Below are 27,677 nucleotides of genomic sequence, written 5' to 3' on the forward strand. Positions count from 1 at the left end.
AGTTTTGAATGTCGAAGATATTGTACAAACGAAAGTAATGCCTTCCCTTCTAAATTCTCTGCCGCTGTCAGCTGACTTCGGAGATAGTTGGTTTGTGTCGAGAAGCAAAAATGTCTGGAAAAGATAGAATTCCAATATTTCCTTCGCGAGGGTATGTATGCAGACAAAATTTTTGTTAATAGATTTTGTAATTACACTGTAAAGAAGTTTGGACTATTCATTCAAATATTAGTTTCCACATGGGGGGAGTGTCCCTTTATAGAATTGGGTTACCATTAGAGTGTTCTAAAACAGTTTCAAATCTTCTAAATGGGTAGCAAATAGACGGCCTGTATAATAATTCGAATTTTACAGAGCGCAGATGTTAATGAAAGCTAGACTCAAAGGAGCACAGAAAGGCCACAGTTTACTGAAGAAAAAGGCAGATGCTTTGCAGATGCGATTTCGGCAGATTCTGGGGAAAATTATTGAGGTAATGTGTTCTGCTTATACCACAAATAATTATGAAAGTTGTAATTTTTATATGTGCTGCTCGGATATTTTATGTGGATTTTTTTTTTTTTTTTTTTTTTTTTTTTTTAGACTAAGACGCTGATGGGAGAAGTGATGAAAGAAGCTGCCTTTTCATTAGCTGAAGCAAAATTTACTACCGGAGATTTCAACCAAGTTGTTCTGCAGAACGTAAATAGGGCCCAAGTAAAGATTCGCACAAAGAAGGACAATGTTGCAGGTAAGACAGTTTTTTGTTGCAGCTATAGTTCGGACCATTTTCAGTATGTTCGAAGAGACAAGGAATACTATCAGTGTAAATAACATGACAAATAAGTGAAAGAAAATGTGGGTTCCAAGAGTTGTGGAATTGAGGTAATGTATAAATTACACACGTAGCAGATTATGGGTTACCCTGTGACGCCATAATATGTCAAAGGTTGATTATGTGTTTCAAAATCTGATAATGGCGAATTTTAATCCTATTTCTTTTAAGATATTAATGGAAACTGATCTTGTATTTGAATACAGTTTGAACGATGTGGCAATATGTCTTTGGATACAGGGTGTAACAAAAAAGTGTGGTCAGACAGATAGAAAATATTTCACACACTTAGAGGAAGAAATTATTATATGGACATGTGCCCGGCAATGCTATATTTCCATGTTATGTTTCATTTTCTACTTTTCTTCGTCATCACAATAATCGTAGAAAACGCACACAGAGAGAATGTACCACATTACATGAAAAGTTTTCTTACATGGCGTGTTCAAAGTGCTCTCTTGGTTACTTTTAATTAGAATGTATGGTAAGTTATTCTTAGATTCACTGTCAGTGTTTGTTGTTACAGTTGAATGAAGGTAATGTTGACATGGAACTCAATTTATTTTAGTTGACATGTGACAAAATTCATTGCTGTACCAGCATCAAGCATGTAGCATCAAGTGTTTAGTGGTCACCACAGACTGTACAGACATGCTGTAAACTGTTTTAGAGTTCATGATTGATTTAGTTTCCAGTACAATGTAATGTAAGTGTACTCAAACACTGAGATGGCAGATGCTCATTTGTTGAACAGTTTAGCAGATGTTAAGTCATGCCACTCAACATTTTGATTGGGATAGATTCCCAGAGTGATGGTGCCCCAGCAGGAGAACTTTTGAAGCAATTGATCATGGCTGCATGGAATGTTTAACCCAACTACTCACCACTGGGGAAGGCCCAGAAGAACAAGGACAGAGCAGAATTTGTCCATGATTAATGTGTTGAAGAATTGTATAAACTGAGCTGCTTCTGGACCAATGGCCATATAAAATGTTTTCTTCCTTGGCATGTGAAGAATGTACCTGAAGGTTTGGCCATGCCTTTTTGTTACTCTCTGTAGAAAATAATGAATTCATCAGTGGTAGAAAATTGTTTAGGATAAGCTTCATAGTAGATAAGTCTTTTACATAGTTATACCATACTTAATTTTGTTGCAGGTGTTATGTTACCTGTATTTGAAAGTTATCAAGATGGTACAGACACTTACGAACTGGCAGGTCTGGCAAGGGGTGGACAGCAACTTGCCAAACTCAAAAAGAACTACCAGAGTGCAGTGAAGCTGTTAGTTGAATTAGCTTCACTGCAGACATCTTTTGTTACTCTTGATGAGGTCATCAAAATAACCAATAGAAGAGTTAATGCTATTGAGCATGGTAAGTGACATAATCAATATATATTAGTGAGGGGACTATTGTATGGGCTAAATGGAATGGTATGAACACTTAAGTTGTCTACAGATTTGTTCTCAATGACTGAGAGGGTACAGGGGAGAGTGTGAAAGATAATTAACAGTGAAGAATAGTTTGTCAGAGAGAAAAAGAGAAGCACAAGCTGGATTTCCTATGATGTTTCTGGAATCTATGCTGTTGGTCTGGAGGAAGTAATTCTGTTTGAGGTACCTCATTGTGTTTGAACTCAGAATACATTCTAAAGTTCTGCAACAGAAGAATGTCAATGATACTGCAGAATAGTTTTGGTGATCATTTCTGCTGTCCTTGTAGGCTGTTGTAACCTGTGCTGTATTCAGTTTTTTGGCAATGAGATTTACGAGGGGCGTTTGAAAAGTCCGTGCAAAGTCCGCAAGATGGCACCACTGGCACGTATTGAGGTCATGTTTAGTTAGTAGCATCTTTGGAAAGAACGCACACCAAGCATCAGCAATATTGGTCTACTTCTTTTTATTTGGCATTCTTGTGAATCGAGGAAGTCGAGTGATTGTCCAAAAATGGACGAAAAAGAATTTCGTGTGATGCTTAAACATTATTTTATGAAATGGCTGGCAGGGCTAAGATTTTATTCAAATGAGGAGGTGATTGCATTAGCTAATAGCTATTTTGCAAATCTGGACAATTCCTATTATCCGGAAGGGATCAACAAATTAGAACAGCATTGGACAAATAGTATAAGTCTAAAACGAGACTATTTTGAAAAATAAAAAAGGTTTACCCCAAACTCGTAAGTAGTTATTTTTGCACGGACTTTTCAAACACCCCTCATATAGTTTATTTTATTTTATTTACACATCTAGTTTTGTAGAACCAAATTGAGGAGTGAATCTCCCAGGTCATGGTATGTGTCAGTACACGAAATTACAACATAAAAATGATTACAGATAAAATAAAATGTATTAACCCAAAAAAGTCAAGCCCTAAGTTTAAGTAAACGCAATCAACAATATAACGTAAGAATCAGCTTAATTTTTCAAGGATTTCCTCAGCAGACTAGAAGGATTGACCCATGAGGAAACTCTTCAGTTAAGATTTGGAAGCACGTGGATTACTTGTAAGATTTTTGAATTCGTGCGGTAGCTTATTGAAATGGATGTGGCAGTATCTGCACAGTAGTTAATGAAGTACGATCCTGATGCAGATTGGATTTCTTCCGAGTATTAACTGAGTGAAAGCTGCTGCTGCTTGGGAATAAGCTGATACTGTCAACAAGAAACAACAGTAAAGCATATATGTATTGAAAGGCCGATGTCAGAATACCCAGACTAATGTCAAGAGGTTCGTGAACTTGCACTACTTATTGCCCATTTCTGAGCCAAAAATATCCTTTTTAGAATGGGAAGAGTTACCCCAAAATATAATACCATATCACATAAGCAAATCAAAATAACCAAAGTTGACTAATTTTCATATTGAACAGTCACTTACTTCAGATAACGTTTGAATAGTAAAAATGGCAGCATTAAGTTTTCGAACAAGATCTTGAATGTGGGCTTTCTACTACGGTTTGCTCTCTGTGAACACCTAAAATTTTGAACTGTTCAGTTTCACTAATCATATGACTATTCTGTGAAATTAAAACACCAGATTTTGTTGAACTGTGTGTTAAAAACTGTAAAAACTGAGTCTTTTTGTGATTTAGCATTAGTTTATTTTCTACAAGCCATGAACTTATATCATGAACTGAACTATTTGAAACAGAGCCAGTGTTGTGCACAACATCCTTTACTACCAAGCTAGTGTCATCAGCAAAGAGAAATATGTCATTTATATAAATAAGGAACAGGAGTGGCCTCAACACTGATCCCTGTGCTCCTCCCCCACCACCCCCTCTTGACTGTACCTCACTCAGACCCCACATCACAGCCATTTGCAACCCTGTGAATAATGACCTTTTGCTATCAGTTGTTAAAGTAAGAGGTGAACCAGTTGTTAGTTACTCCCCGAATTCCGCAGTGGTCCAACTTCTGGAGCAATATTTTGTGATCAACACACACACACACACCTTAGTTAAATTAAAAAATATTCCTAGTGTTCGAAACCTTTTGTTTAACCCATCTAGTACTTCACAGAGAAAAGATAATATAGCATTTTTAGGTGTTAAACGGCTTCTAAAGCCAAACTGTACATTTGATAGCAAATTGTAATATAAAATGATCAATTATCCTTGCATACACAACGTTTTCCATAACTTTAGCAAACACTTATGGCAGAGAAATAGGTCTAAAATTATCCCTTTCTCCTCTTTTCTTGAGCAACTTTACTACTGAGTACTTTAATGGTCCACGAAACTGATTATTCTTAAAGGAAAAATTACAAATATGGCTAAATACAGGGCTAACATGTGCAGCACAGTACTTTAATATTCTGCTACACACTCCATTATAACCATGAGAGTCCTTAGTCTTCCGTGATTTGATTATTGACTCAATCTCCACTTTGTCTGTGTTCCAGAGGAGTATTTCAGACATCAATCTCAGGAACGCATTTGACAAGAGAGTTATGATTCCCTGTAGAAACTACATTTTTATTTAATTCTTTAGCAATGCTCAGAAAATGATTGTTAAATACTGTACATATACCTGATTGATCAGTAACAAAAATTTTAAGTATGAACTGACTTTATATCATCGACCTTGTGCTGCTGACCAGACACTTCCTTCCAACTTACCACATGGTTTTAACTTTATCCTGTGAAATACCTATTCTATTTGCGTACCACACACTCTTTGCCATCCTAACAACATTTTTGAGCACCTTACAATACTGTTTGTAATGGGCTGATGTAGCTTCATTGTGGCTACTTCTAACATTGTGATATAATTCCCGCTTTGTTTTACATTATATCCTCATTCCACTAGTCAGCCACCCAGGCTGCCTTTTACTGCCAGTACCCCATGTAGAATGTTCTAATGGAAAGCAACTCTCAAAGAGCATGAGACGTTATCGCCACTATAAACATCCTGTCACTCTTGTTCCTTAATGAGGTTAAAATAAACTCTCTATTGCCATTAGATTAGCTTCCCTACATAGTTTGTAATTATATAAATGGTGTTAAAGTTTTGTGCAGTCGTCTCTAATTTTTTTTATTTTTTGCAGCAGGAGAATGAATTTTTTTGTGAACATACTTGAAACGTCTAGTTATACATTGAGCCTACTCACTGTAGCCTCCATCATCTGTGACACATCTGACCCAAGGTTCTTTCCATGATGTAAATGCACTTTGGTAAAATTCTGGGGATTGACTTTTACACCATCGCTTGAACAGGAAATAAGGTCTTTCTCGCTCTCAAATGTTTTACCATGCAGGTGGGCCATCAGACAACCAAAGAGATAAAAAAAAGGATGGAGCCAAATCCAGACTGTAGGGAGGATGAGGAACAATTTTCTAACCCATTTTGCTGATTTTCTCCTGCATCATAAGGGCTGTATGGGGTTTGGCATTGTCATTGTGTAGTCTGATGAGCTCATCCTGAAGCTGTGGTTTGTGGGTCTCGATAATATGTCGCAGCTTGTCCGATGACAAGCAATAATGGTCCTAGTTAACTGTGGAGCCAGGTTCCAAAAAGTCAATGAAAATGACACCACAATGATCCCAGAAGGAGGAGGCCTTCACCTTTCAGCCTGCTGTTCGTGAAAGTCTTGGTTTCTTGTTCCGAGGGGAACCCGGATGACGCCACTCCACGGATTGGGTTTTGCTCTCAGGTTCGGACACAGCAACCGTGTTTCATCCTGGACATTTACACAGTCAAAATACTGTTTCCATTCTTCAGTAGATGCTCACATACATTCTTCCTCATCGTTTTTTCTTGTCAATAATCTGGGCACCCAACTTGCACAGATTTTTCTGTACCCTAGTGACTGTACCAGTGATACCACACTACCAAATGACAAAAGAGTCATTTCAGCAAGCTGCTGTGTTGTTACACATCTGTTATTTTGGATGATTTGATCAGTGGTCTCCTCATTCACATCACTCACAGCCGTCAATGGTCTACCGCATCGTGGATTGTCCAGTAGAGAGAAATCGCCTTCTTTAAACCTCTGCAAGCACCTCTGGATATTGCTGTGATCCACTGTGTCCTCCCCATAAACAGGGAGCAACGTCCTGTGAATCAATGTGGCAGAGTCATCAGAGAGGATCTCCATCACCGACCATTGTCACAACTTGGCATCTACTTCACGGTCCATTATGACTCACCTGTAAATAAAAGAAAATACTTTTATATACCAACTTATAGCTAAATGTTCCAAGTATGTTCACGAATTTCATTCTCCTCCTGCAAAAAAATTTAAAAAAATAGAGACGACTGTGCAAAACTTTTTGAACGCCCTTTGTATGTGACATTTGTTTGAGTACAAAAGCCTTTTAGTGTTACAATTTGTGCATCATGGTCTACAAAGCCATTCACTTTTTTTTCTAACAGAATGCTCATCTAGTAATGAAGAATGAGTAAAAAAACTGTCTGTGGCTGTGCTTCTGTTCACCTGCACCCTAGTTGGAAAAAACACAGTCTGCATCAGATCATATGAGTTACTAATTTTTGGTATTTCCTATAAAATGAACCATTAACCTTCTCTAGCTTGAGCAGAAATGATCTGAAATTAAAGTCAGGGTACCTATAAATGACAACAATTAGAAGTTTAGTTTCACTAAATTCAACTGCCCCTGCACAGCATTCACATATCTGTTCAGTGCAGTGCCATGATACATCTGTGGATTCAAATGGAACACTGTTTTTTACGTACATGGCCACTCCCCCACTCCGTAAGGAACTTCTTGAAAAACAGCCAGCTAATCTGTACCCTGGTAAAGGAAGCCTCTGAATTGTCAAATTATTTAAGTGGTGCTCTGATACACCAATAACGTCAGAGTCAACATGTATAAGCAGTTCACTAACTTTGTCTTTAATACCTCTTCTATTTTGATGAAATATACTAATTCCTTCCTTACTTGGATACCTGACCACCTCTCAACATGATTCCTTAGCTAGTGGGACTTCCTTTAAACAGGTACACCTATCAGCTGACTTTCTCACATAGTTGCAGCTCTGACACCAACTACTAAGGGGTTTTTTCCATGAGTGGTCCCACCACCACCCACTACACTGTGGGCCAGCCTCCCTTTCCCAAACCTATTGAAGTGCAGGCCATGCCTCGTGAAACTCGATCTACTGATAGAATGAACTGACACCACTGCTATGTGACCCATGCCCTCTGCCACCAGTGCCTTCTCCAGCCCAGTGTTAATATGCCTAACAGCTGCAGTAGGATGAAGCCGATCATGATGCTGAAACAGTTGCATGAAATGCACAGTAGTACCATCAGTTTGAGTAGCTATCTTTACCAAGTCACCACCTACATCATATTCCCTGTCCATGTCAGTACCATTCCGTGCCCCACCAACAATCACTGCCTGATCCTCTTTCGTAAAATTCCTTCATAACTCCCCTATGCTGTCAGTCACCTAAGCTAACCCTGCATTAGGCTTCACAATGCTGGTGACCAGATACTTCCTGCAACTGCTGGCCCACACCTCCACTGTGTGAACGACCTAGCAACAAAACCTTCTTCTCTCTGATAAACTTTGCAACTGATTCAGGCCTCCTAACTGCTGAGAGCTGCTGCATGTTTCCTACAACTACATCTACAAGACAACTAATACAGTTAAAATTCATTTGCAAATTCTGCACATAATCTGGCTGGTCAAGAGGAATATTTGATAGCAGACATCAGCTTTCACCAGTGACATAATGTTAATGCCTACTGTGACATCATCTTTTGGTGTGTATTTTCATAGTTTTGTCGTTAGTTGGCTAAGTCAACAAATGTGAAAGCAAAAATCTGGTTGTGGTGACAGACTGATCTTTAGCTTAATCAGTTTGAAAACATCGCCACTGAAATGGCGTTATATTCGCCATGTTGTTTATGACATTTGTGACATGTTTCCTGTCATTGGTCAAAACCTATGACTAGTATGGAAAATTCCTCTTTTATCTAGTCTGATGTGGATCCCATTGATCCATCAGTCCCTTTTCAATTTTAGCAATTTGAGCTGTTTCTCAGTGCCATTGACACTGATATCTGTTTGACTCATTATTGTAGTGTTGCGAGAACTGAACAAAGGTAGTATATTTGTGGATTTTCCCATGTAAAGAAATAATTGAAAACTGAATTCAGCATTTCTGTTTTCGATTTGCTACACTGTTTCATTTCCTGTGTCATCCCTGCGTGTCCAGACACTAAATGTGTTTCCACTGACTGAAAATTGTGACTTGGCAAACTCGTGAAGTTGGCAAAAATTAATCCTGTGAAAGCCTGCTTACAAAATTGCAACAGCAAGCATTAAATGAAGAATCCAAATATATTCTTCATGCTGGTATGTATTACTCCTGTAGGGATCACAAAGAAAAGATTAGGTTAATTACAAAGTGCCAAGCAACCTAATTGTGTATGGTGAAGGGTACTTGGGGTACCAGTATCTGATCCCCACTTCCCTATTCCATTAACAGATGTTGCACAGGAAGAATGATTGTTCGTAGACTTCCATATTAGCTCTAATTTGTTGAATTTTTCGTTGTGGTCATTTTGTGAGATATATGTTGGAGGAAGTAATACACTATGTGATCAAAAGTATCCAGACACCTGGCTGAAAATGACTTACAGGTTCGTGGCGCTCTCCATTGGTAATGCTGGAATTCAATACGGTGTTGGCCCACCCTTGGCCTTGATGACAGCTTCCACTCTCGCAGGCATACGTTCAGTGAGGTGCTGGAAGGTTTCTTGGGGAATGGCAGCCCGTTCTTCATGAAGTGCTGCACTGAGGAGAGGTATTGATATCGGTCGGTGAGGCCTGGCAAAAATTCAGTGTTCCAAAACATCCCAAAGGTGTTCTGTGGGATTCAGGTCAGGACTCTGTGCAGGCTAGTCCATTACAGGGATGTTATTGTCATGTAACCACTTCACCACAGGTCGTGCATTATGCACAGGTGTTCGATCGTGTTGAAAGATGCGATCACCAACCCCGATTTGCTCTTCAACAGTGGGAAGCAAGAAGGTGCTTAAAACATCAATGCAGGCGTGTGCTGTGATAGTGCCACAGAAAACAACAAAGTGCCATCGGATTTCCACATTGTGTGCCATGATTCGTCACTCCCACACAATGTTTTTTCAACTGTTCAATCATTCAAAGTTTACACTACTTACACCAAGCGAGGTGTCGTTTGGCATTTACCGGCATGATGTATGGCTTATGAATAGCTGCTCAATTATGAAATCCATGTTTTCTCACCTCCTACCCACCTATCGTAGTACTTGCAGTGGATCCTGATGCAGTTTAGAAATTCTTTGTGCTGGTCTGGATAGATGTCTGCCTACTACATATTACGATACTCTTCAACTGTTGGCAGTCTGTCAGTCAACAGACATGGTCAGCCTGTATGCTTTTGTGCCGTGTATGTGTCCCTTCATGTTTCCACTTCACTGTCACATTGGGAATAGTGGACCTAGGGATGTTTGGGAGTGTGGAAATCTTGCGTACAGACGTATGACACATGCGACAGCCAATCACCAGACCATGTTCGAAGTCCATGAAATCCGCGGAGCGCCCCAGTCTGCTCTCTCACGATGTCTAATGACTACTGAGGCCACTGATATGGAGTACCTGGCAGTAGGTGGCAGCATAATGCACCTAATATGAAAAACCTATGTTTTTGGGAGTGTCCAGATACTTTTGATCACATAGTGTGTGTTGTCTGATTCTTCCTAGATAGTAATCTCAGACTTTCAATAGTAAACCTCTCCATGATGCATAATGCTTCTCTTGTAATGTCATCCACTGGATTTTGTTAAACATCTCTGTAACACACTTCTGCCAATTAAATGATCTCATGATGAAACATGCTACTCTTCATTGGATCTTGTCTTAAGTATTGTATCTGCCCTGCATGGTAAGAATTCCACATTGAAGAACACTACTCAAGAATCAGATGAACAAGTGCCTTGTATGCCACTTCTTTCATGGATGTGTTACATCTTCGTAAGAGTCTTCCTATGAATCTGTCTGGCATCTGCTTTTCCTAAAATATGTTTTATGTGGTCATTCCACTTAAGTTTGATCTGGATAGTCACTGCTAGATATTCTGTGGTATATACTGTTTCCAGCAATTTGTCATAAATAGTGTAGTTGTATACTAATGGATTTCTTCTCATATGTATGCACAGTATGTTACATTTATTTACGTTCAGAGTCAACCGTCGGAGCCTACGCCATTCATCAACTCTCTGCTGCTTATTTTGCAAATATGTATTGTCTCCTGGTATTGCTGCTTTCTGATAGACAATGATATTGTAGGTGAATTGTCTTAGAGCTTCTGATGGATTCCACTAGATCATTTGCATACAATGTAAACACTAACCTCCTTGGGGTACTTCAAAAATTACCTTTACATTTTTCAAATTTTATTCGGTTAAGAATGATGAGTTGAGTTCTGTCTGAAAGGAAAGCTTGAATCTAGTCGAAAGTGAGGCCCAATACTTGGTAAACTCCCTTTGCTTTTTGCTGATGATACAAGTATAGTAATAACATCCGAAAACCAAGAACTAAGTGATGTAATTGTAAATGATGTTTTTTACAAAATTATTAAGTGGTTCTCAGCAAACACTCTCTTTAAATTTTGATAAAACACTGTATATACAGTTCCGTACAGTAAATGGCACAACTCCAGTAATAAATATAAACTTTCAACAGAAGTCTGTAGCTAAAGTAGAATTTTCAAAATTTTTAGGTATGTCCATTGATGAGAGGTTAAACTGGAAGCAACACATTGATGGTCTGCTGAAACATCTGAGTTCAGCTACATATGCTATTAGGGTTATTGCAAATTTTGGTGATAAGAATCTCAGTAAATTAGCTTACTATGCCTACTTTCATTCACTGCTTTCGTATGGCATCATATTCTGGGGTAATTCATCGTTGAGTAGAAAAGTATTCATTGCTCAAAAACGTGTAATCAGAATAATTGCTGGAGCCCACCCACAGTCATCCTGCAGACATCTATTTAAGGGTCTAGGGATCCTCACAGTATATATATTCACTTATTAAATTTGTTGTTAATAATGCAGCCCAGTTCAAAAGTAATAGCAGTGTGCATAGCTATAACACCAGGAGAAAGGATGATCTTCACTATGCAGGGTTAAATCTGACTTTGGCACAGAAAGGGGTAAATTATGCTGCCACAAAAGTCTTTGGTCACCTTCCAAACGGCATCAAAAGCCTGACAGATAGCCAACTAACATATAAAAATAAATTAAATGAATTTCTAGATGACAACTCCTTCTACTCGTTGGCTGAATTTTTAGATATAAATTAAGGGGGAAAAAAACTTAAACATTAATGTCATGCAATATTTTGTGTAATGTAATATCTTGTACAGACATCTTTTATTAACCTGACACGTTCCACATCATTACGAAGTGTCGTATTCATGATCTGTGGAACAAGTATTAATCTAATCTAATCACTGCTTAAGCGAGTGCTCATTGGGGCCAAGGCAGAGGTCAGTTGTATTTTCTGATGAAAGCTGTTTCCGCCTCGGTGCCAGTGACGGGCGTGTGTTAGTTAGGAGGTGGCCAGTTGAGAGCCTGCAACCCACCCGTCTGCCTGCTAGACAAACTGGGCTTACACCTGAAGTTACGATCTGGGGTCCAATTTCATATACAGCTCCAGTGCCGTCACAACCACTGTAATCATCCCTCTATTGACTGACCGAGTGGAATACACCTGGAACTCCTACCCATAAACTGACATCTGGCACTTGTACAACACATGTACACGCTGTTTGCATTCAACATTCTGGTGGCTACACTGGTTATTAATGTACCAAAATTTCACATTTGCAGTGACATATCTTGCAGTGTTACTCACTTACATATGTTAGCTAGACAAATGGCTTCCCAAAATTTCATTGCTCTGCGTTTACGATTTCTCGGTGTTGCGATTTTTTCCCCAGTGGTGTGTAACACCGTACAGGGTAACAGAGTGAATGTAAGCAATACAAACCAACCTTTGAATTTCAGTGTCAGAGACAATGGAGATCATTCTTACAGTGACATAGCAACATTCAGTTTCTCCCTAAGATTGCGAATGTCATTTTTTCAGGAAAGAGTCTCATCCACCTTCAGCCCCCAGAATTTAAAACAGTCAACTTCACTGACTGACGATCTTTAGACAATAAAACTAGGGTTCTACAACAGTTCAGTATCATAAACTGTATTCATCATGTTCTGTTATGATGGAGCGTTAACCTGGTCTCTGAAAGTCACGTGCCGCTATTACTAATTATCCTATTGGGTACATCATTTAAATTACAAATCTCATCTTTAACAATAACACTTCGATCATTTGCAAAAAGAAAAAAAAAGAAAAAATTTGAATCACCTGTCATGTTTAGTTGACAGATCATTGATGTATATCAAGAAAACCAATAGGCCCAGATCAGTGCCCTCACCCCCACCTCTTGCCATTTCATCCCACAGATTCACATGACCCCAGTAGTTTCAGATCATCTCTTCCCTGTTAGTGGACACAAGAATAGAACCTTCAGATGTGAAATGAACTGTTGTTAAGCTAGTTCCTTAATCCCATAATGTTCCACCTTATTCAAAAGTTTTTGATGGTCCACACAATCAGATATATCTGTTAAATAAAAGAAAATGTCAAATGTCCTTAGCATATTGTTTATGCCTGTTAATGGCCCCAACACAAAAGAATAGTACCATTTTCTGTGGATACTCCTTTCGTGCACACTCACTGTGAGCCTCGCTACAAAATGTGTGTACAGAGATGTTCCAGTACTTCCTTATACATTGCTTTCTCAAAAGCTTTTGAAATCACTGATAGCAAAGAAACTGTCCAGTAACTATCTAAATTTGGTACCTCTTTCTCCCATTTGTAAACCAGTTTCAGTAAAAGGTATTTGAATCCATCAGCAAGTTGACTGCACCTGGGGGACATTGTAAGGGGCTGAGTACATTAATTTCATTATCCTACATAAAAGTTAATCATATCAATGGGAGTCTTTACTCTTTAGTGATTTAATAATTGATTTTTTCATCTTCGCTTATTTGCTGTAGCTGAATGTGATATAATTGTCCAGGAACACCAAATTTTTAGAATGCTGCATAATTATCTGTACGAATAAAATTTTGCTTTAACTGAACAGTTTCATTCTCGCAGGAGAGGTGTAGTATGTTGAGCATCCACACTCTGCCCACATACCTCTTTCACAATTGTCCATATAGTTTTAATGTTGTTCCGAGGGCTATCTATTCTCTTGGAGTAATGATTTATTTTAGCCTGTCTGATGACATTCTTCAGCACACAGTTTACAGTGAAATAAAATTCTGTAGCTGGGCTGTGACTGTCCTGTCTATTATGATGTTGCTCCCATTTCCTCCTGTGCAGCATTTTACTGTCATTAGTTATCAAAAATGGTTGCTTAATACAGTTGCTTCTCCGCCTGCAATTTTTAGTGGAAAAAGGTTCTCAGAGAAAGTGATAAAGGTTTAGCAGAAATATGTTCTGTTTGTAATTTAATTTCTCTTTATTGTAGACTTCTTGCCTTTACCCTCCAACATTGGCTGTAAATTTCTACAATGGTCTCTAAATAATTTGTTTATTGGTTTGGAGTGTGATGCTCTATCTATTGAGTTCCTGTCTATAGTTGTGCTACTGTTTACCTGGACTGTAGTTGGCAACCATACTACGTGTACCATTTTGTAAGATTCAAATAAATTCGTTAATGTCCTTTCCTCTGGAGAATCAGTAACAAAGTTTATGCAGAAATTCCCACACCAATTAACTTCAAACGTCTTTCTTAAGAACTGAGGCTGGCACAACACCAACTCTGACTCTGAACTGGCAGATCTGTAGAGGCCTACATCTAAATGATTTTTCCTTGAAAATTTAGACTTCCTTGCTGTACAATCTTCAAATGTTTGGTCCTCACAAAGTTTTGATACATCAACTCTTTTGAATGAAACAATACATTGCCATAAATGGCCACTCCTCCCTTCTGCTACAAACTCCTCATCTTGAAATAAGGTGTACCCCTCCAAAGAATGCATCAGTATATTTTTTCTATATAAATGATGGCTGGAGATACAAATCAAGTCAGTCAATATATATTAGCAGTTCATCTGCTTGACCTCTAATTGCCTTAATATTTTGGTGAAATAGTTTTAATGAGTCTTATGATATGCACTCCCCGTTTACTGAACTGTCTTGCAGCATTAAAGGAGCATTACTCAAGAAGGTGTAAAACATATGACTTCTGTGCATTATCAGAGGAATTTGGCCTTGAGTGAGCCCAAATCCATTCACCCCTTCTCAGGTGTAGGCTGGGTATCCTATAGCTAGACCTATTGATGCCCTCAGCTGGCATCCTTGCAAAGTGTGCCAAGTCAGCAGTCATTGGTAGCCTCTGAAGACCCATGTTAGCATGTTCTACAGCACGCAGTACCGCAACAACACTTATTACCGAAAGTACAGTCATATGGATTATCGAATGAATTTTGTGACTGGGATTAAGGATTTCTTGCTACAGTGAATGCCACATGTTATCTTGGATGGAGAATAATTTGACAGATCTGAAAGTGACTTCAGACTTGCCCTAGATAACTGTCTTGAGGCACTTGCTGTTCATGTCGTACATCTGTGGTCTGCCATAAAACATTAATAGTAACCTCAGACATCTTGCAGATGCAGTTATACATACTGAAGTATATCTGAAAATTTTCAATCAAATGTTGGTAAGATTTCAAAGTTGCACAAACATTGACAACTTATTTTAAATATCCAGAATGAACATGAGAAATGTATTATTTTATAACTACGAGGTGTGTTCAAAAAGTAAGGTGACTTTATATTTTTATGAAAAAATGTTTATTAATTCATCAGTATTCCTGCTGTCCCCTTTAAAGTAATCCCCCTGAGATACAATACACATGTGCCAATGCTTCTTCAATCCTCGAAGCACTTTTTGGTACAGCCATGAGTTCTTCCAGTGATGCAGTTTTTATTACCTTAATCGTTTTACCTGTGGTCTAGGGGTAGTGTCTTTGATTCATAATCAAAACGTCTTCGGTCCCGGGTTCGAACCCCGCCACTGCCTAAATTTTGATAAATAATCAGCATTGCCAGCCGAAGACTTCCGGCATAAGAAGTCAGCCTCATTCTGCCAACGGCCTTCTCAAAGCGGGCAGAGGGGCGGATAGAGGTTCAGGGCACTCTCTTGTCCTAGGGGTGGGAAATTGCCCCTAAAGGTGGAAGAATCAGCAATGATCGACGACATGAGGATGCAGAAGGCAATGGAAACCACTGCATTAAAGACACGTAACGTGTATCCACAGGACATGTGGCCTGTAGTTGAAGAAGTGTCATGATGATCTCTCCATTGGTAAAAGATTCCGGAATAGTCCCCCATTCGGATCTCCGGTAGGGGACTGCCAAGGGGGAGGTTACCATGAGAAAAAGATTGAATAACCAACGAAAGGATAATGTTCTAAGAGTCGGGGCATGGAATGTCAGAAGCTTGAACGTGGTAGGGAAACTAGAAAATCTGAAAAGGGAAATGCAAAGCCTCAATCTAGATATAGTAGGGGTCAGTGAAGTGAAGTGGAAGGAAGACAAGGATTTCTGGTCAGATGAGTATCGGTAATATCAACAGCAGCAGAAAATGGTATAACAGGTGTAGGATTCGTTATGAATAGGAAGGTAGGGCAGAGGGTGTGTTACTGTGAACAGTTCAGTGACCGGGTTGTTCTAATCAGAATCGACAGCAGACCAACACCAACAACGATAGTTCAGGTATACGTGCCGACGTTGCAAGCTGAAGATGAACAGATAGAGAAAGTGTATGAGGAAATTGAAAGGGTAATGCAGTATGTAAAGGGGGACGAAAATCTAATAGTCATGGGCGACTGGAATGCAGTTGTAGGGGAAGGAGTAGAAGAAAAGGTTACAGGAGAATATGGGCTTGGGACAAGGAATGAAAGAGGAGAAAGACTAATTGAGTTCTGTAACAAGTTTCAGCTAGTAATAGCGAATACCCTGTTCAAGAATCTCAAGAGGAGGAGGTATACTTGGAAAAGGCCGGGAGATACGGGAAGATTTCAATTAGATTACATCATGGTCAAACAGAGATTCCGAAATCAGATACTGGATTGTAAGGCGTACCCAGGAGCAGATATAGACTCAGATCACAATATAGTAGTGATGAAGAGTAGGCTGAAGTTCAAGATATTAGTCGGGAACAATCAATACGCTAAGAAGTGGGATACGGAAGTTCTAAGGAATGACGAGATACGTTTGAAGTTCTCTAACACTATAGATACAGCAATAAGGAAGAGCGCAGTAGGCAACACAGTTGAAGAGGAATGGACGTCTCTAAAAAGGGCCATCACAAAAGTTGGGAAGGAAAACATAGGTACAAAGAAGGTAGCTGCGAAGAAACCATGGGTAACAGAAGAAACACTGCAGTTGATTGATGAAAGGAGGAAGTACCAACATGTTCCGGGAAAATCAGGAATACAGAAATACAAGTCGCTGAGGAATGAAATAAATAGGAAGTGCAGGGAAGCTAAGACAAAATGGATGCATGAAAAATGTGAAGACATCGAAAAAGATTTGATTGTCGGAAGTACAGACTCAGCATACAGGAAAGTCAAAACAACCTTTGGTGATATTAAAAGAAACGGTGGTAACATTAAGAGTACAACGGGAATTCTACTGTTAAATGCAGAGGAGAGAGCAGAAAGGTGGAAAGAATACATTGAAAGCCTCTATGAGGGTGAAGATTTGTCTGATGTGATAGAAGAAGAAACAGGAGTCGATTTAGAAGAGATAGGGGATCCAGTATTAGAATCGGAATTTAAATGAGCTTTGGAGGACTTACGGTCAAATAAGGCAGAAGATACAGATAACATTCCATCAGAATTTCTAAAATCATTAGGGGAAGTGGCAACAAAATGACTATTCACGTTGGTGTGTAGAATATATGAGTCTGGCGACATACCATCTGACTTTCGGAAAAGCATCATCCACACAATTCCGAAGACGGCAAGAGCTGACAAGTGCAAGAATTATCGCACAATCAGCTTAACAGCTCATGCATCGAAGCTGCTTACAAGAATCATATACAGAAGAATGGAAAAGAAAATTGAGAATGCGCTAGGTGACGATCAGTTTGGCTTTAGGAAAAGTAAAGGCACGAGAGAGGCAATTCTGACGTTACGGCTAATAATGGAAGCAAGGCTAAAGAAAAATCAAGACACATTCTTAGGATTTGTCGACCTGCAAAAAGCGTTCGACAATATAAAATGGTCCAAGCTGTTCAAAATACTGAAAAAAGTAGAGGTAAGCTATAGGGAGAGATGGGTCATATACAATATGTACAACAACCAAGAGGGAATAATAAGAGTGGACGATCAAGAACGAAGTGCTCGTATTAAGAAGGGTGTAAGACAAGGCTGTAGCCTTTTGCCCCTACACTTCAATCTGTACATCGAGGAAGCAATGATGGAAATAAAAGAAAGGTTCAGGAGTGGAATTAAAATACGAGGGTCGGTCAAAAATTAATGCCTCCCATTTTTTTTCTACTTAGAAAAATTAAGTTAAGTGAAAAATTTGAATTTGGCGCCATTCCTCAAACCTTCTTCTGCAATCCACTGCAGTAGTAACTTTCTGTGTCAACAGGTGGCAGCACAGCAGAAGTTTGTAAGATGGCCGACATCGATGTTCGTTTGAGACAGCGTTGTGTGATTGAATTCTTGAATGCAGAAGGTGAAACGCCCATACGCATTCATGAAAGACTGAAGAAGGTGTATGGTGTTGTGACAGTGGATGTCAGCACTGTTAGACAATGGGTTCGTCGTTGTAAGGAAGCTGAAGGGCAAACACCGTTGACTGACGAAAAGCGGAGCGGCAGGCCGGTGAGTGCAGTGACTCCACACAACATTCAGCAAGTTGATGACATCATTCGTGGTGACCGTCGGGTGCCTGCAGATGAAGTGTGTCGCATTATTTCTCTTAGTAAAGGCAGTGTGATCACGATTATTAAACAATTGGGGTACTCAAAAGTTTGTGCACGGTGGGTTCCAAGAATGTTAACCGATCAGAATAAAGAGGCAAGGAAAACAATAGCCTCCCAACACTTGCAGCGCTTCCGTTTGGAGGGAGATGAGTTTCTGAAAAAAAATTGTGACCGGGGACGAAACATGGGTGCATTTTTTTGAACCCGAATCAAAGAGGCAGTCAATGGAGTGGCGTCACACAAGCTCGCCGAGGAAGAAAAAATTCAAAACTGTGCGATCGGCAGGGAAAGTTACGAGTATGGCAACAGTTTTCTGGGATACAGAGGGTGTGATTCTGGTTGATTTTTTGGAGCAGGGATGCACAATAAATTCTGTTCAATACGTCACAACCCTCAAAAAACTTAAAGCACGTCTTCAGCGAGTTCGCCCAACAAAATCAATGGCAGATGTTCTTCTTTTGCATGACAATGCAAGACCACACACCAGTCGTCACACCTCTGACGAGATTGTCAAAATTGGATGGGAAGTTTTGCCTCATCCCCCATACAGCCCTGACCTGGCACCATCAGACTTCCATCTGTTCGGGCCACTAAAAGAAGCTCATCGTGGGATTCATTTTGAAGATGAGGAGGCCGTCAAAACATCCGTGCGTCAATGGCTTAGGAAGCAGAGCTGTGATTTTTACCGTGCTGGGATACATGCCCTTGTTCAAAGATGGACCAAAACTGTAGAGATGGGCGGAGATTACATTGAAAAATGACAAAATGATCCTCTATGTTGTGGTTTTCAACCTATGTAATTGCATTTAAATTTCCTGACAATTAAACGTAGAAAAAAAAATAGGAGGCATTACTTTTTGACTGACCCTCGTACAAGGTGAAAGGATATCAATGATACAAGTCACTGATGACATTGCTGTCCTGAGTGAGTACACAGTATGGTTTGAGAGTAAATCGGAGAAAGACGAAGGTAATCAGAAGTAGTAGAAATGAGAACAGTGAGAAACTTAACATCAGGATTGATGGTCACGAAGTCAATGAAGTAAGGAATTCTGCTACCTAGGCAGTAAAATAACCAATGATGGACGGAGCAAGGAAGACATCAAAAGCAGACTTGCTATGGCAAAAAAAAGACATTTCTGGCCAAGAGAAGTCTACTGATATCAAATACCAGCCTTAATTTGAGGAAGAAATTTCTGAGAATGTATGTCTGCAGTACAGCATTGTATGGTAGTGAAACATGGACTGTGGGAAAACCGGAACAGAAGAGAATCGAAGCATTTGAGATGTGGTGTTATAGACGAATGTTGAAAATTAGGTGGACTGATAAGGTAAGGAATGAGGAGGTTCTACGCAGAATCGGAGAGGAAAGGAATATGTGGAAAACACTGATAAGGAGAAGGGACAGGATGATAGGACATCTGCTAAGACATGAGGGAATGACTTCCATGGTACTAGAGGGAGCTGTAGAGGGCAAAAACTGTAGAGGAAGACAGAGATTGGAATACGTCAAGCAAATAATTGAGGACGTAGGTTGCAAGTGCTACTCTGAGATGAAGAGGTTAGCACTGGAAATGAATTAGTGGCGGGTCGCATCAAACCAGTCAGTAGACTGATGACAAAAAAAAAAATCGTTGAAAATCTTTGTTCTTTCATAGGTCTCTTCAGTTTCAGGAATAGGAAAAGGTCGCAGGGGGCCAAATCTGGTGAATATGGTGGCTGTGGCATGATTGTTGTGTTGTTTTTGGCCAAAAAATCTCTAACAAGCAATGATGAATTAGCAGGTGATGTGAAAGGCATGAATTGTTTTTCCACAATTCTGTACATTTTTTTTTGTGTATTGTATCTCATAAATGGTGCATGATATCAAGATCACACTCCTTATTGACCGTACGAACTTGAGGCAAAAATTTTTGATACACTACACCACGGTAATTGGGGGGGGGGGGGGGGGGGGGGGGAGGAATAAAAAATGAAAACAACTTTCACATTTGATCAAACTTGACATGCTTTTTTTTAATCTTGGTTCTCTGGGATGTGTCCATTGCGATGACTGGGCTTTCGTTTCACCATGATAACCATAAACCTATGTTTCGTCACCACTTACGACCCTTTTGAGCAAATCAGGATTATCATTGACATCATTCAAGAGCTCCTGAGGGATGCTCATGTGATGGTTATTCTGGTCAAAATTGATGTGTTGGAACAAACTTCACGGACACACATCTCATGCCCAAAATGTCCAAAACAATTGCATGACACAAACCGACCAATATGCCAATGTCTTTAGCAACTTCTCTTATGGTAAATCGACAATTTCCCAAAACAATTTTTGTTCACAGCTTAGACATTATCATCTGTCAGTGTGCTGGGGTGTCGAGAGGGAGGTTCGTCATTGGCATCTTCTCGGCCATCTTGGAAGAGCTTGTAGCACTTGTAAACTTTTTTATTTTTATTTATTTATTTATTTTTGTATTTATTTTAGAGCAGACTCACTGTATGCCTCTGTCAAAATTTCAAGTGTTTTAGAGCACTTGAATTCATTTTTCACACACAATTTGACGCAAATTCTTTGCTCCATTTTTATAATAATCAAAAATCGCCAAGCACACTGAAACAGGTCTAACCTTACTATCTGTCAAAAGCAAACAAGGTATGCTGTACACCTGAAACTGTGGACATGTGTTTGGGACATGTGTACCAATATAACAAAAAGAAAAAAAGATTGATAATCGAATGTACATTGCCCATGCGATTTGACAAGTCACCTTACTTTTTGAACAGCCCTCGTAGAATATCACTAAGTCAAAACTGGTATCAGTTAACTCACTCACATATCTGGGTGTAACAGTTTTTAGGGATATGAAATGGAATGATGACATAGATTCAGTCCTAGGTAAATGATTTGGCAGACTTAGATTCACTGGTAGGATACTGGGAAAATGCAATCAGCTTACAAATTGGATTTAAAAAAAAAAAAAAAAAAAAAAAAAATTGATGTATCTTCAACTGTATGGGACTGTTACCAGTAAGGCTATCATGGAATATAGACTATATACAAAAGTAGACAGTGCATAAGGTTTCACATTTGTTTGATCCATGAACTTTGAACAGGCAGACACTTGAAGATAGTCTGACTTTACTGTAGAAGTCTACTTATGAAGTACCAGCGTTAAGTGTGGAATATGCAACAATACCACCACCCCCAAATTATGTATTGCTCACATACGGACTACAAAGACACAATTAGGCCAATTGTAGCATACCCAGAGTAATTTATCTAATTGTTCATCCTGTACCTCATTAGCAAATGGAACAGAAAGAAGTGCTGCTCAGTGGTACAATTGGAAGTACCCTCTGCCGTGCACTTAACAGTGCTGTGGAGAATATGTATGTAGATGTTCAAATATTTTTTTAAATATTTAAACTCTCTCAGCAGTTTCTGCTGTTTGTGTCCTCTGAATGCTTTGGTTAATAAAACAACTTATTTTGTTGTTCATCATAGACAAAAACATTGACTTAAATAGGGACTAGAATTATGTATTCATTCTATTTTTTGTGTATTCTTTGATGTATTAATCCATTAATGACTAATATTAATCTTTCAGTAATTATTCCACGCATTGAACGTACACTTGCCTATATAATATCTGAACTGGATGAATTGGAGAGAGAGGAGTTTTACCGGTAAGCAAATTATTGTATTCTGTGTATATGGTGCATTTGTCTGTAAACTGAAATTATCAAAGATTCCTGAAAAAACTTAATTTTGTGTGGGAGCAAGTGTTTACAAATAGAAATAATTATTTTCATTGTAAATGTCTGAATCTCACGTTTGATTACATTACGTTATTTCTAAGGAACAAAAAAAAATGTGTTAATTGCAGAAATAGACATCATCAAACAGGTATAATGTAACAGTACATGGATCATTGGTTGTTGCCCAGGTAAATAACAAGTTATAACAGTGGACACATGGGCAAGTTGAGTAGCTCAGATCAGTGCCTCTGATGGTGTTGACTTAAGAATAAAGTTGTTAGCTTTTTCTCATGTGTTTTATCCATTCTTTTCTCTTCTAGAATCATGTTTAGGAGGCACTACAGCTAAAGTGAAATGTAGGCAATGAGAGCATTGTATGTGATATAGTTGCCCATCTTTCAGATGTCTCTTAAAACTTATTGGGATTGTCACACTCAATTCCCAGCCGTTTCTTAATGATATATTTTATTATGAGCAGTAACAATGAATTCACAGAAAATGTCATTTACACAATTACATGCATAATAATCTCCACAAAATCTGAAGCATACCTTAATGCCATGTCTCCTACAAGTTAAGATTAGCTAGTTTCATGGTCATAGTCACTTGATAGCTACATGGCAAGTAGCAGTGTTCATTCTACATGGGTTGCCTATTGTTTCAGATGTAGTTAACTGTTGTTCTTTTATTGAGGTCAGGAGTGTCCTGTTTATACCACTCTGCAAGCTTTTTCCAGTGTATTGGAGTTGCTTCAAAGTTAAGTTAGCCAGTCTAAGCAGAAGCAGTACGTCCATTCATCGTGTTCCTTAGATAGTATAACCTTCGGAGAGTTGAATGAGTCAGAATGTTGTCTGCAATGGGAGCTTCTTTTTTGTTATTTGTGCACCTTCGCCGATTCCACTCTCTGAAGATTCTCTTTCACAGCCTGTCCTGTTTCAGAGGAAACTACTCAGCCTGCAAGATCCGGGCAGTCACAGAGGGTGGGATTATTGTTAGTTTGGAGCTCCAACATTAGGCATATTATGGGGCCCCTTAGGGACTTGGCTGACAAGAAGGGAAAGAAAACCAATGTGCACTCCGTGTGCATACCGAGTGGAGTCATTCCAGATGTGGAAAGTGTCCTCCCGGATGCTGTGAAGAGCACAGGGTGCAGCCAACTGCAGGTGGTTGCTCACGTCGCATCAATGATGTGTGTCACTTTGGATCAGAAGAGATTCTCTCTGGTTTTGAGCTGCTAACAGAAGTGGTAAAGGCTGCCAGTCTTGCTTACAAGATGAAAGCAGAGCTGACCATTTGCAGCATAGTCAACAAGACCGATTGCAGAGCTCTGGTACAGAGCCTAGTGGCCGGTCTGAATCAGAGGCTCAGACAGTTCTGCAACCTTGTAAGCCGCAGATTCCTTGACTTGCGCCAAAGGGTGGTTGGGTTTTGGGTTCCACTGAATAGGTCAGGTGTCCACTATACGCAGGAGGCAGCTACACGGGTAGCAGGGGCTGTTTGGCATGGACTGTTTGGCAGAGACTGGGCGGTTTTTTAGGTTAGAGGGTCTTGCGAAAACACAAGAAGGGCTTCAGTCACAAGGGGTGCAGGCTGAACACAGGAAGAATGTAGAGATAGGAATCATTGGTATAACAGTTGTAAATTGTCGTAGCTGTGTTGGGAAAGTACCAGAACTCCAAGTGCTAATAGGAAGCACTGGTGCTCAAGTAGTTATAGGCACCAAAGGCTGGATAAAGCCTGATATAAGCTCTGCTGATACTTTTGCAAAAAACCTAATGGTGTTCCAGAAGGATAGGCTAAACACGGTTGGCGGTGGTGTGTTTGTCGCTGTTAGAAGTAGTTAAACTTGTCGCAAAATTGAAGTAGATACTTCCTGAGAGTTAGTATGGGCAGAGGTCATTGTTGGCAACCAGTATAAAATAATAATTGGATTCTTTTACTGACCTCCAAATTCAGATGATATAGTTGCTGAAAGTTTCAAAGAATACTTGAGTTTGATTTCAAACACGTATACGACTCATATGATAATAGTTGGTGGTGACTTTAATTTACCCTCGATATTGGCGAAAATACATGTTTAATTCCGGAGGTACACATAAAATATCATCCGAAATTATGCTAAACGCATTCTCTGAAAATTATTTCGAGCAGTTAGTTCATGAGCCCACACGGACAGTAAAAGGTTGTGAAAACACACTTACCTCTTAGCAACAAATAATTGAGAGTTAATAATGACCATCAAAACTGATACAGGGAGTAGTGATCACAGGGTTGTCATAGTGAGATTGAATATTGTAACCCTCAAATCCTCCAAAAATAAGCAAAAAATATACCTATTAAAAAAAAAAAACAGATAAAAATTCACTTGACGTCTTCCTGAGAGACAATCTCCACAAATTCCAAATTAATAATATAAATGTAGACCACATGTGGCTTGAATTGAAAGAAATATTATCAGCATCAGATTTATACCAAATAAATTAACAAATGACAGAGCTGATTCTCCTTGTTACACAAAACTGGTTAGAATGCTGTTGCAGAAATGCAAAATCCCCAAGATTGGCAATCTTTTACAGAAGCTAGAAATTTTGTGCGAACTTCAATGCAAGATGCCTGTAACAGTTTCCACAATAAAACTTTGTCTTGAAACCTGGCAGAAAATCCAAAGAGATACTGGTCGTATGTGAAGTATGTTAGCGGCAAGAAACAATCAGTGCCTTCTCGGCGCGATGGCAATGGAGATACTATCTTAAGACAGTACTGCCAAAGCAGAGTTATTAAACACAGCCTTCCGAAATGCTTTCACAAAAGAAGACAAAGTAAATATTCCAGAATTCGAACTGAGAACAGCTGCCAACATGAGTAACATAAGTAAATATCCTCGGAGTAGTGAAGCAACTTAAATCACTTAATAAAAGCAAGTCTTCTGGTCCAGACTGTATACCAATTAGGTTCCATTTGGAGTACGCTGGTGCATTAGCTCATCAATACAACTGTTCGCTCGACGAAAGAACCATACCCAAAAACTGGAAAGTTAAACAGGTCACACCAATATTCAAGAAAGGTAGTAGGAGTAATCTACTAAATTACAGGCCCATATAATTAATGCCGATATGCAGCAAGGTTTTGGAACATATTTTGTGTTCAAACATTATGAATTTCCTTGAAGATAACTGTCTATTGACACACAGTCAACATGGGCTTAGAAAACGTTGTTCCTGTGAAACACAACTACCTCTTTATTCACATGAAGTGTTGAGTGCTATTGACTAGGGATTTCAGATTGATTCCGTATTTCTGGATTTCCGGAAGGCTTTTGACACTGTACCACACAAGCGGCTTGTAGTGAAAGTGCACGCTTATGGAATATCGATCCATAAAATTTCAGGTGTGCAGCCACATCTGAAGATGGCTATACGATATTGAGTCGAAATATTAGAAGAAGTAGTCAAATATATGCGGCTGCATGCCCAAAATTTTATGGATCAGTATTTGCGCTGCCAAAATATGAAGATGCATATTGTGGAATACCGTCTCAGTTATGTGACTGGATATGTGATTTCCTGTCAGAGACGTCACAGTTCATATTAATTGACAGAAAGTCATCAAGTAAAACAGAAGTATTTCTGGCATTCCCCAAGGTACTTTTATAGGCCCTTTGCTGTTCCTTATCTATATAAATGATTTGGGAGGCAATCTGAGCAGCCGTCTTAGGTTGTTTGCAGATGACACTGTCGTTTATCAACTAATAAAGTCATCAGAAGATCAAAACAAATTACAAAATGATTTAGAAAGATATCTAAATGGTGTGAGAATTGGCAGTTGACCCAAAATAACGAAAAGTGTGAGGTCATCCACATGAGTGCTAAAAGGAATTCATTAACTTCAGTTACACGATAAATCAGTCTAATTAGTAAATTCAACTAAATACCTAGGTATTACAATTACGAACAACTTAAATTGTAAGGAACACGTAGAAGACTGCATTTTATTGGCAGGACACTTAGGAAATGTAACAGACCTACTAAGGCAACTGCCTACACTACACTTGTCCGCCCTCTTTTAGAATACTGCTGCGCGGTGTGGGATCCTTACCAGATAGGACTGACAGAGTACATCGAAAAAGTTCAAAGAAAGGCAGCATATTTTGTATTATCGCGAAATATGGAGGAGTGTGTCACAGAAATGATACGGGATTTGGGTTCTACATCATTAAAAGAAAGGTGTTTTTCGTTGCGACGGAATCTTCTCTCGAAATCCAATCACCAACTATCTCCTCCAAATGCGAAAATATTTTGTTGATACTGACGTACATAGGGAGAAACGATCACCACGACAAAATAAGGGAAATCACAACTCGTATGGAAAGATGTAGGTGTTCTTTCTTTCCACGCACTATAGGAGATTGGAATAATAGAGAATTTTGAAGATGGTTCAATGAATCCTCTGCCGGGCACTTAAATGTGATTTGCAGATTATCGATGTATATGTATGGATGAATGAGAGAACTAATTACTCAAAATAAATTTTTGTACTAATTATAGTCTAAACCTGTGCACTGTCTATATTTTTAATGGGATTATGTTAAGTATTTTTCCTTGTGTTCCAATGACTGTTTAATGTTGTAGGCTGAAGAAGATTCAAGACAAGAAACGCATTGCCAGAGCCAAGGCTGAAGCTAAAGCAGAAGCACAGAAACAGGCGTTACTGAAGGCGGGCCAAGATGTCACCTACACTCCGAGTCTACTGGATGAAGGAGATGAAGATATCCTGTTCTAAGTGTTAGGTACCATGTGGTGGTTTTAGGTGCATTTCTTATCTGTGTAAATATTTGCTACTGTATCTTACATTTTAATGTAAAAGAAAAAGTTCTTTGTCAGTAGGCTTTAGGCTTTCATATGTTGACATCAGTAATATGGGTACAAAACAATGTAAAATATATTTAATGTCCCGTTAGCAGACAGCAAAATTGACTGGTTGCTTTCATTTATCCATTCCGTATGTCCACTTATATATTCAATACTGACATTCATTAAAGTGATACCTGTTCATTGAATTTACTAGGGGATCTTTGAAGGTGGAAGAGTCGGTAAAATGGTTAGAAGGAAGTTTTGTAGAACAGTATTAAAATAAACCTGTAGCTGAATTGATGAACTGTTAAAAGTGATAACATGTAAACTGAAATTTTTGTTTCAGTGGCTAAAGTATAAGTGTAAAGTTGTAATCCTTAAAGATTTAAACAGTGCTGAGAGCATTTTTCTGTTTGAAAGTTGGATGCTACTGCCATGTAATATTTTAGTCTTTTGTTGTGTGTGTGCGTATGTGCAACTTCTAGCAGTTTGGCAGATGGCTGTTACTCTGTGTTACAACGCAGGACAATTCCAGAGTCCGTATGCAGACTGTATCTTATGTAAATATTCATTTGGGTGAAAAAATTTCAACAAACATCTCATTGTGTCCATTGTAAATATGAAATGTGGTCTAATTGTAACATTCCATTAATGTGAACACTGTATATAATGAGTTTAAATAGCTTATTGCAAGATAAATTATCTTAATGTCAAA

General features: G+C 39.0%; 1 protein-coding gene across 1 annotated transcript; it reads left to right on the plus strand.

Moving 5' to 3' along the window:
• The first annotated feature begins 16 nt into the window (after nt 1-16).
• On the plus strand, nt 17-27,677 carry LOC126291610 (V-type proton ATPase subunit D 1). Its single transcript, XM_049985146.1, has 6 exons — nt 17-151; nt 355-472; nt 583-730; nt 1,972-2,187; nt 21,962-22,040; nt 26,741-27,677. The coding sequence occupies exons 1-6, from the start codon at nt 111-113 to the stop codon at nt 26,889-26,891; spliced, it is 753 nt and encodes a 250-aa protein (XP_049841103.1). The 5' UTR covers nt 17-110; the 3' UTR covers nt 26,892-27,677.

Source organism: Schistocerca gregaria, chromosome 9, assembly GCF_023897955.1.
Source record: "Schistocerca gregaria isolate iqSchGreg1 chromosome 9, iqSchGreg1.2, whole genome shotgun sequence".
Taxonomy (NCBI): domain Eukaryota; kingdom Metazoa; phylum Arthropoda; class Insecta; order Orthoptera; family Acrididae; genus Schistocerca; species Schistocerca gregaria.

What these genes read in the sequence shown, in the direction of transcription:
- LOC126291610 (XM_049985146.1), top strand. Translation starts at nt 111, where the DNA reads ATGTCTGGAAAAGATAGAATTCCAATATTTCCTTCGCGAGG. An exon ending in TTCTGGGGAAAATTATTGAG is followed by an intron (nt 473 to 582) that starts GTAATGTGTTCT and finishes TTTTTTTTTTAG; the next exon opens with ACTAAGACGCTGATGGGAGA. An exon ending in AGTTAATGCTATTGAGCATG is followed by an intron (nt 2,188 to 21,961) that starts GTAAGTGACATA and finishes TTAATCTTTCAG; the next exon opens with TAATTATTCCACGCATTGAA.